This window comes from Cibotium barometz, chromosome 65 (assembly GCF_041138505.1).
Source record: "Cibotium barometz isolate CiBa-2024 chromosome 65, ASM4113850v1, whole genome shotgun sequence".
NCBI lineage: Eukaryota > Viridiplantae > Streptophyta > Polypodiopsida > Cyatheales > Cibotiaceae > Cibotium > Cibotium barometz.
Window position 1 is genome coordinate 13260694 of NC_141110.1, and position 11700 is coordinate 13272393.

General features: G+C 36.4%; 1 protein-coding gene across 1 annotated transcript; it reads left to right on the forward strand.

Moving 5' to 3' along the window:
* Positions 1-4431: 4431 nt before the first annotated feature.
* LOC147602941 (nicotianamine synthase-like) lies at positions 4432-5934 on the forward strand. The gene has a single exon (XM_086797280.1). It carries the CDS (start codon positions 4726-4728, stop codon positions 5653-5655), a length of 930 nt encoding a protein of 309 aa, XP_086653406.1. The 5' UTR covers positions 4432-4725; the 3' UTR covers positions 5656-5934.
* Positions 5935-11700: the final 5766 nt, after the last annotated feature.

Here is an 11700-nt window from a genome sequence, read left to right on the forward strand (position 1 = left end):
GAAGGATTTTAAAAATTTTCTTTCAAAATGGGTTTACATAGCCATTCAAACTGCATAAACAAGAAGGTATACATTATACATTAGATGTATTATTTTTCCATAATTGTCACTTAATTTCATATGAACTTTTGCACTAAAGAAGTCTTTCACTAGTTTTTACATGGCCAAATCTTAAAATAGAAAAAGGAATCGAAGTTACCACATCTATTCATCAATGATCCAAAAACAAAAGAAGTATGCTTGGAGACATCATTGGTACGTATAGTCTTATAGATATTATAGATTTAGCAAACCTTGTGGTATGTGAGTTTTGATAGACATTAAGTTTGTATACATATGAAATACCATTATATCTATAGGATATTGTTAATAAGAGAAAAGCAACAAGTATTAAGACAAACAATAAGTTGAAAAGATGATTACACAATGCCAAAACTTAATTACATTCAAAGGTAATAAAAGACTTACTTTGTTTGATTTGCTACTACATTTGATGGAAATTTTAACATTTATATGAATGCATGGTATCTTTTGTGCACCCTTGACAACCATATCAACTAGTTGGGAGCAATAATTGCATAGCCTTGACAACCATATCGAGTAGTTGGGAGTAATAGAGAGTAGTATGCAGATTTTCTAGGGAGTGTTTGATGCTATCCATGATATTGGATTGAAAAGTTAGTATAAATACTAGAACCCACATATCTTGCCCACATTCATTTTTATTTTACAATTTTAGAGGTTTACATAAAGTTTAATATTAAAATTACCAAAAAAGATTTAATTCAGAGATAAGTTTGAATCTTGTAAGTTCCAAAACTTTTAAGATTGATATGCTAAAGAATTTAGAATGATGTATAAGAACCAAATGTCTATTTTGGTAGTAAACATGAGAAAGAAATGTTCAAGGGGAAAAGGGAGAAAAAAAGTACTCATATACTTATTCCTTGTGCATCATGCATATGCCTAAGCATGGCATAGGGAGGGATTTTTTCAAGTTTATTTTAATTATTACAAATACACAATGGGTATATTTTGGAGGTAGACATGAGAAAGAAACATTCGAGGGAATAAAAGAATGAATGTAATATCATTTGCTTATGCCTTCATGAATCATGCATACGATAACCCTTGGTATGTAGGAGAGGCATTCTTTCAAATTTATTTTCATAATTGATTGTACACTTAGGGAGAGTTGTACACACTTTTAATTGTACACTTTAGGAGGATTTTTCTTTTTTAAAGAAATTTCAACTTCACTATTGAGAAGTTATGAACATGCTCTCCTTTTTAGAAATGGGAGCATACATAGGGAAAACATACATGTACAAAGTGAAACCTAGTTTGGTTGCCTTGTGCATTTAAGCTTTAAATGCCTCATAATCAATAATATGTGATTATCATTTTTCCTTGAATGCACTAGAGCTCTCGAATAAAGATTTCTTAAGCACAATGTTGCAAAAGCACTACCAAGGATCCTAAAAGCAGCTCTTATTCACAATCTTACTATGAAACATTCATAGCTTCTAAATCATATAATTAATAATAAAATTTCTAAGCACAATGTTGCAAAAGCACTACCAAGGATCCTAAAAGCAGCTCCTATTCACAATCTTACTATGAAACATTCATAGCTTCTAAATCATATAATTAATAATAAAATTTCTTTGCTTATTTAGTATTGATTCAAAGATCTTCAAGAACTATGAAAATTATGTTTGTGAGAGGGATGATAATTTTCACAGCTTCCCAAAAATCATGACATGTGTAATATTTTTGTCCCATAAAATTAATAACCAAATTTCTTGGATTATTGAGTATTGACGTAAAAATCTTCATGCACTATGAAAATTATGTTTGTGCAAGAGATGATAATTTTAATAGCTTCCCAAAAATCATGACATGGTGTAATATTTTTGGCCCAAACAAAAACCCTTATCACTCACTCTCTCTCTCTCTCTCTCTCTCTCTCTCTCTCTCTCTCTCTCTCTCTCTCTCTCTCTCTCTCTCTCTCTCTCTCTCTCTCTCTCTTATAACGAAGGACCTAGGAATAAAGTTGAACTTTATTGCCCCCCAATCTTAATGTTTCAAATTATTTTACTCCAACCAAATTCTTTTAAAGCCATGCTCCACTTTATAGAAAAGACTGATTAATTAGCATTTCAACTAGTTTATTTTATGTGAGGAGGTCTCCATGATGTAATATGTCTCACGTGCTTGAGCTACAAACTTGAGCTACAAAGGGATTAACTAGTTGTATATCCATTTAAGGTACTCATTTTTGGATATTGGAAATGTGCTATAATTAAATACACAAATTCAAGGTTAGCCTATAAGACATTATGATAATTCTATGCTGAAATTGGTCATTTTTTATTCATGATCCAAAATGTATATTAGATTCTATAGAAAGGTTTTTTTCTTCTAGAGTTATAAATCATAATTTTGTCACACTGCATATTGTTAATATGTTTGAGCATCATCATCATGATTGTGCCAACAATGTAGAATGATCAACTATGAGATCATACTTATTGACTTTTGGGGATGTGAAGGGACATGAACGTGGTATGACAAGCAAAGAAAAAAGTTATAAGATGTTTAGAGTAACATTTAACCAAAGAGAATTGACATTGATTCGGATTGCAAATCAAACTCATGTACGCGTGCAAAACTTTAGTCAATGATTAAGTCGAACGCAAGGTAAAAATATTTGAGGTGTGCTGGGTGACTCATAATACTCTTTTCATAAATGAATATTTCTTTGGCTTCAAAAATTCGCGTTCTTAGTCTTAAAAACATGGATATTGCACCAAAGACAAGTAAATTATGCAAGTGCATGGAGTATCACATGAGGGGTTTGATATTGCACAATGCCTTAGGGTGCAATGCCTTTTCCTATTATGTTGGTGCTAGATGTTGTATGATCTTTGGGAATTCAGAAGCATCATGTATGCATCTTTTAAAGATACTCTTGTAACATGAATAATTATTTCACTTAGACTTCAAAGTGTACCAAAAGGATTGAAATAACTAATATGTATTGGTTGTATATTTGGTGACCTCAAATGTCAAGTAATATCCTTTTCTTATTATGGAATCTAGGCATCATACATGCACATCCTTTATGAGTGACAAGTAAGATCTAGGAGGGGTATCAAAACCCCACCATGTGAGTTTGGGACCATTGTCTATTCCAAGGACGAGATTGAAAGAAGGGGCAATGGATTGGTCAAAAGGGAAACAAGGGGCATGGGATTGGTCAAGCTCAGGGTTCAATGTGGGGTCTTGGAACCATGGAATGATGCTACATGAGAAATGAAAAATACTTTAATAGTAAGTGGGGGCCATTGAATAAATATGATTGCCTCAATACATGAATGAATATAGACATTTAAATAAGGATGTGTGGTGATCGTTGATTCACCTAAAAGTCCATGTTATAGCCATTTTTCCTCTTATTCCACGTGAGCTTATTAGTGAACATTTCATATTTGTGCTCTATTTAGTTGAAAATGTTTTTTCCATCATGTGCAAAATAGAACTTTGCACCCAAGTGGTAAGCTAAGGTCTTTTAACTACTTTTGAATAATTTTAAGGTATTTATCATTAATTATAAGAGTTTGGAAACCTTCAAATGTAGAAATTGGTGGTATTTTTTCAATTTTCACAAGTGCAAAATACACTACACCTTGGTTTTGTTTTGTAGCTTTGGTCTAAAAATAAAAAGTGGAACACATTTCACAACAATGTGTGATAAGTCAGAAAAGTAACAAACCTCCAGTCAACTTTTGGCAAATACTTAGCTGTTGGGGGTGTGTAGTGCAACGGATACAGAGTTCGAAGGTCTCGGGCTCTGCACCTAGGTTCAAATCCCCTTGACTATACTTGCAAGCTATTAAGAAAAAGGGTTCGGGTAGGACTTGTCCATGTGTGTGTGTGTGTGTGTGCGCGCGCGTACCTTTAAAATTGTGTACATGCAAGCTATTGTGAAAGGACTTGTACATGAGTGTGTCTTTAAAATTGCATGTGTAGACGTTAAAAATTGTGTACATACAAGGTATTGTGAAAAAAGGGGGAGGGGTAGGACTTGTCCATATGTGTGTTTGTATCTCTAAAAATCGTGTACCTTTAAAAATTGTGTACATGAAAGCTATTGTGAAAGGACTTGTCCATGTGTGTGTGTGTGTGTAAAAACCTTTAAAATTGTGTAAATGCAAGGTATTGTGGAAAAAAGGGTCTGAAGAAGATTGTGTACCTTTAAAATTGGGAAAAAAGAGATTTTTGGAAAATATTCCCATGGGGAGGACACTTGTTGGTAGAGAGAGAGAGGGGGGGAGAGAGAGAGAGAGAGAGAGAGAGAGAGAGAGAGAGAGAGAGAGCTCCCCTCAGGATTCGAAAGAATCACAACTGCCTATATAAAGTCAGTCTTCTAACCCTCAACTACCCATCCACCCACCCCAACCCCCTTTCCATCTCGACACCTTGGCCCAGGCTATAACTCTCTTTAGCTTGGTAGAATAAGCATGTACTATAACCCGTCATTATGCATCAAGCACAGGTATGGAGGCTTCATTAGCCCCCCCTGTGATTATCCCACCTCATACTCTCAAGGAGATTAGTGGAGGATTCATTAGCCTTTGAGTGCATGTTGTGATTATTATCATCTTCAAGTGCAATCATCACAAGCACGCAGAAATCCTGTTGTGTGGTGGAGGAGGAAGCATGATCCAAGAGATGGTGAGTGAAGTGGAAGCAGAAGTGGAGGAGATTTCTGCTGGCATGCTGGTCCAACAAGTGATCTATCTGTACAGCAAGATCTCCGAGCTAGAAAGCCTTCATCCATGTGAGGCTGTGAACACTCTCTTCTCTCAGCTTGTGGGCTTGTGCATACGCCCTTGCAACATAGAAGTGGATGGGCTTGACTCCAACATCCAAGAGATGAGGTCTCACCTGATACACCTGTGTGGGCAAGCAGAGGGCCTCCTAGAGAGCCATTACTCTGCAATATTGGGCACCTTCCCCCACCCCCTCTCCCAACTGCAGCTCTTCCCTTACTACCCAAACTACAGAAAACTGGCCCTCCTTGAATACCAACTGCTCTCCAGCAGTGGTGCCCCCATGCCCAAGAGGCTTGCCTTTGTGGGCTCCGGCCCCTTGCCCCTAACCTCATTGGTGTTAGCCCTCCACCACCTGCCATTAACCCATTTTGACAACTATGATATGGATTTGGATGCCAATAATCTGGCCAAGGAGCTTGTCTCCTCCCATGCAGACTTGTGTGACAGGATGGCTTTCCACACTCGCAACATCAAGAAGGTGAAAGAGAGGCTTGCAGACTATGCGGTGGTGTTCTTGGCAGCTCTGGTGGGCATGGACAGGGCTTCCAAGGTTGATGTAATTGAGCATCTGGCCAAGTATATGAAGGTTGGGGCGACCTTGGTTGTTAGGAGCGCCCATGGTGCAAGGGCCTTTCTCTACCCCATTGTAGATGAAGAGATGCTTGAGCTATCTGGTTTCGAGGTGGTGTCCGTGTTCCATCCGTCTGATCAGGTTGTTAACTCCATCATTATTGCTCGCCTTAAAGCAAAGAGCTCATCAGAAGAGGATAATGACGACGACGAGGAGGAGGAGGAGGAGGATTATGAAGATTAGCATGGGCAATCACCATGTTAAATCTTCGTGTCGCCATAGCCCACAAGCTAATCCTCTTGTTTGATCTTTCCTCCTGTCTTATTGTTGATTCACCTTCAACCAGAGTCAACTACTTTACCTGTATTAGAATAACACCCACTACCAGGCAAAAGCCGTCTGGGCGCCTGTTTAAGTGATCTCAGTGCTAACCTCACCTCATACAATAATAAGTACAAGACAGGCGTTAAAAAGTTTCAAAAAAGTCTCCAATATTATCCAAACTCTTAAGCCATTTTACTTGCTTGCTTTTTGCTACATTAAGTACACTTGGTTATGAAGAGTAGCTCCTTTAATTCACAATAATATCTCTCCTTTGAGCACTTATGTCAAGTATGTGTGTGAAATGTGATGATAAGTAGTGTGTTATTATTGTTAAGTCTTTGAAGTGTGGCACTAGGTATGGCTTCTATATAAAGCATGCCATCTATACTCGCATCTTGTAATTATACATATATGGTGGTGTATTGAAGTACCCTTGTATTTCAAATTTCCCTTTATAATTTTTTTTTAAAAAAAAACATCTTTGTTGAGACAACACAATGTTTGCATGCGTTATAGTTCCAACAAGCATACATGGCTCAATAGCCATTTTCAATAAATACCTTATAGAAGTTGATGGGGTATCATGTGTTTATATGAAGTACCACATGTTGTGTGCTACTACATTATCCATGTAAACTATGTATAATTTACCATATCACATATTTGAACAAGTTTGTAATTTGTCTCCACATCAATGAATCGCCTCGATAATGCATGCAATGAATATAGTCTTTCCCTCATATGACCCACCATTTTTCTAACAAGCCAAATGGCTTTCTTGTAAGTTGTATACTAAAGTGTTGCTCCTTTATTGATGCATGCAATTTCACCTATTTTAGCACTAATGTGAAGTATTATGTTTGTGAAGTGTGATGATAAGAATGGCATTGATGTTAAGTGTGTTATTGTTAAGTTTTTGAAGTGTGGCACTAATTATGGGTTCTAAGACTAAAAACATTTTCATGATGTGAATGAAGCATGCCATTCATTTTAATTTTGAGAGGAATAGGCATGACACATTTTGTAATGACATATATATGGTGGGCTGTGTGTGTCTGTAAAGTCCTTGCACTTTAAATTTTCCTTTTAAAAAAACAACATAATGTTTACATGTAATATAGACCTAACAAACATTCATGGCCCAATAGCCATTTTCTACAAATACCTATGAGTTAGAACATATTATGTGCTAGTCCACATATTATGAAGTAGCACATATTATGTGCTCTTAAATTATCCATGTATACTATTTATAAGATATACCATGTTAAGAATTTGAATGACATGACTCGTTTGTCTCCACATTAGTTAATCGCCTCAATAATGTATGCGATGAATAAGGTGTCTCCCTTATATAGGACCCACCATTTTCATAACAAGCCAGAAGGCTAAAGGTAAAAGTTTCCCATGTCATGGAATTTCTTTACACGCAAAAATATGGGCCGCATCTATCTTACTAGTTTTGATCATCGACAACATGCAATCTAGCATCTCCATGCCTCCAAAAAGTAATGCTCTAGTGCAATAATATAAGAATGGGAATAATGATGAAAAGCATTATATTCAATGGCATGACCATGTTATAAATGTCGCAAATCATTTTCTCAAGATACAAGAATTATTATCTTGCACACCTTGTTTCCACATGCTCACTTAATCTCTCCTATTGAGACCAATTTGAAAAAGGCTATTTAAGTAGAGGTCATAAAGAATATAAGATAAAGGCATGCATCAAATATGTACTCCAATTGTCAATGTTGTAAAGGTGGAGATTTTAGTGCAATTGATAAGATGGATTCTAAAGTTTGCCTTTAAGCATAAATATCTTGAGCATTATAACTTTTTACCATTTTGCAAGGGTCCTAATATTTTGAAAACACTTTTGCCTACTCACGAGGCTTGATGTGGCCCTTAGGAATCTCTCTCTCTCTCTCTCTCTCACACACACACACACACACACACACGCACGCGCGTGTGCATGCACATCCACACTCACACACACACACACACACACACACACACGCACACACACGCACACACACACACACACACACGCGCGTGCACACACACACACATGCATGGCCCTTAGGAATCTCTCTCTCTCTCTCTCTCTCTCTCTCTCTCACACACACACACACACACACACACACACGCACGCGCATGTGCATGCACATCCACACTCACACATGCATGCATGCAAGTATACACACACACACACAAGATATCAACAAAGTTGAAAAAGGAATAATGTATTCACACAGAGAGAGAGAGAGAGAGAGAGAGAGAGAGAGAGAGAGAGAGAGAGAGAGAGAGAGAGAGAGAGAGAGAGAGAGAGAGAGAGGATTAGTAACCCTAGATAACAAAATAAGCCTAAAATTTGAGACTCCATAAAATGAGGAAGTTGTGGTGAAGGAAAAATGAGAGACGAAGGAAGAATTCTAAGAGACCATTAGCAACATTCAAGATAGTCATTAAGGAGTATTTTATGATAGCCAAAATTGAGGAGAATGAGAGATGAAGGAAGAATTCTAAGAGACCATTAGCAGCATTCAAGATAGTTGTTAAGGAGTATTTATGAGAGCCAAAATTGAGGAGAATGAGTCAACTTCCCACCTCTCTCTCTCTCTCCCCTCCACACACATGCACAGACATGCACACATGGCATGTGCATACAAGCATTAGGCTCTACATTTTGCATTAAAAAAATTGAACAAAAGGTGGTGGCAATAGTCCAAATAGAAATGAGAGAGAAATCAAATGATAGTACAAAAATATGTGCATAATTTATACATTTTAACCCCCTCTTCTTAAGTGGGGCATAGGTTGGTCCCTCATGGCAAGGTTTTAAGCTTATAACATACATCAATCTTACATATAACACAAAATTCCCCAATATATGATTAAACTATGTTTTAAATCTTGTTGTTTTTTGGAAGCAATATTTGTTAAGTATCTTCTCTTCACATGGATGACTCTCCTCTCTCTCTCTCTCTCTCTCTCTCTCTCTCTCTATATATATATATATATATATATATATATATATATAGAGTAGAATGGGAGAAAGAGAGAATCTAGAACTTAGTTCTAGGGAAGGCATGACAAGGTGAGACATGATGGGTTAGTATGACATAGTGAGGCATGATTATTAGGAGGGCCTAGGCATATATATAGAGTAGAATGGGAGAAAGAGAGAATCTAGAACTTAGTTCTAGGGAAGGTATGACAAGGTGAGACATGATGGGTTGGTATGACATAGTGAGGCATGATTATTAGGAGGGCCTAGGCATGATGAGTTGGGTATGACATGGTGAGGCATGATTATTAGGGGGGACAAAGCTTGACATTAATTAGTTGCTCAATGGCCTATGCCGCTAGGAGAGGGTGTTATGTGGAGAGACTAGGTCTTTGCCAAGAGGACCATAGCTTATTCAAGGGTACATGAGGTGTGGGGAATGCACAAGTTGAAGCAACCTTACATTGATTTAATTTTTCACAAGATTCTATGTAAACTCCTCCCCATATAAAGCTTGTATATTTGCTAGTAAGCTAAAGTAGGGTTTGCTTAATTTATTATTAAAAAATAAGTATGAAATTTTGATCTAGTAAGAGTTTTTTATAAGTAATAATTATCAGTTATAAAATTTTTGATTAATGATTTAAAATCAATAGTTAATGAGATTACTATTCAATAAAATTAATAGATATAAATTTAATGACTGTCATATATATTTTATATTATATAATGATTATAAAATTTAAAAATTAATTACTAGAGTAAGAGTAGTTTTACTAATTAATATGAATACTTTTAATAGTGATATTAAAAGTAATGATAAAATCACTAGAGTAATAATAGTTTTATTAATTATTAATAATTTTTAATAGTGATATTATTGATCAATAATGAAATATGATTACTATAATGGTTATAACTTCACACACACACACACACACATTAGCCATTTTCAATAATTTCCATAGAGAAATTGATAAGTATATTATGTGCTACTATAATATCCATGTAAACTACGCACATAAAATGCAATATTACATATTTGAGAAATTTACTAGTTTTCTCCATATTGGTTAATCTCTTGTGATGAATTTAGTCTCTCCATGATAGGATCCTTAATGTTCAGGGTTTCTTGAAAATTGTGTGTACTAAGACAAAGGCTTCCACATGAAAAATGGAATTTCTTTACACCCAAATAGATGGCCCCCATCCATCTTAGCCCACTAGACCATAAACAAAATGTCGGATTACACCTTAATGCCTTTAAGGTGATAAAATATATGGTAATGCAACCATGATTAAAAGCATTTATTGTATTGTATGGCATGAACTTTCTATGAATTTGAGAAATCATTTTCTCAAGATAGAAGGATCATTATCTCATAAAAAGTTGGTTGCACCTACTCATTTCAAGTCACCTCTCCTATCTAGGTCAAATTTCAAAATACATTAACATAGAGGTCACAAACTACAAATCCTTTTAAAAAAATATAAGATGAAGGCATGCATCCTATAATTACTTCCATTGTTCTAAAAGTAGGGAATTCAAAATCGTAATGCAATTTATAGGAATGGATTTTGATGTTTGTAATCCTCTCACCTTTTCATAGGGGTTGTTCGAAGATTGTAAAGTCATTTTAGCCTACTTATTTGGTGTGTGACTAGGGAGAAGGAATAGTGGGGCCCTAAAATCTCTCTCTCTCTCTCTCTCTCTCTCTCTCTCTCTCTCTCTCTCTCTCTCTCTCACACACACACACACACACACACACACACACACACACACACACACCACACACTTTTGGTCTTTTCTTTGTTGGATGAGATATTTGTCTTAAGACCCTCATGTTCTTTGTATTATGTCTTAGTCTCACGAGTCATTTTGGCCTTCTGTAAATGTTAATATAAGTCTCTCTCTCTCTCTCTCTCTCTCTCTCTCTCTCTCTCTCTCTCTCTCTCTCTCCTCTCTCTCTCTCTCTCTCTCTCTCTCTCTCTCTCGTCGGATAGATCATATTTGGTCTCTTGGGATTGTTCCTACGACGTTAAAAGAGCTTCTTCTTCTTCTTCTTGTCTCTCTTCTCTCTCTCTCTCTCTCTCTCTCTCTCTCTCACACACACCACACACACACACACACACACACACACACACACACACACAAGATAATAATGTAAACAAACTTCTCTCTCTCTCTCTCTCTCTAACAAACTTCTCTCTCTCTCTCTCTCTCTCTCTCTCTCTCTAACACACACACACACAAGATAATAATGTATTAAGAGGAGGGGGGTCATAAGCTAGAGGAGGAGGGGGGTCATAAGCTAGAGGATCGTCATGTGACCCTAGATAACAAAATAAGTCAAAAAAATGAGACCCCACAGGAGGAAATTGTTTGTGAAGGAAAAAGAAGAGATGAAGGAAGATTTCCAAGAGAGAATCAACAACACCAAGGAAATTATCAAGGAGGACTTATGAGAGAAAATGAAGTCCAAAGTCATAACCAAAGTTATCAAGGAGTATTTATGAGAGAAAATAAAGTCCAAAGTCATAGCCAACATCTAGGATAATGAATTACAATAGTTTATAACCTATCACCATCCACATGGACTAATGGACCAATTACCTAAAGGATGTTGCAATAGTTTATAGCCTATCACCATCCACATGGACCCAATTACCTAAAGGATGTTGAGGACTTTTTAAAGGAAAAAAATATGAAGGCATAACAAAGATTGAGTGGCTTTTATTAGTATTAGTGGCCTAAAAGGCTGTACACATTAAAATGCGGCTAGCCAGTCAAGATGCCCCAAATTAGAAAGATGATTAAGGCTAATTAACCTTCACAAGGGAAATAACCCACTGCAATATATAGAGTTGGCCAAATTTCTTGTTGTTAAGTAGCTCTCTTCACATGGATGAAACACAACTCTCTCTCTCTCTCTCTCTCTCTCTCTCTCAAT

What these genes read in the sequence shown, in the direction of transcription:
- LOC147602941 (XM_086797280.1), top strand. Translation starts at nt 4,726, where the DNA reads ATGATCCAAGAGATGGTGAGTGAAGTGGAAGCAGAAGTGGAGGAGATT.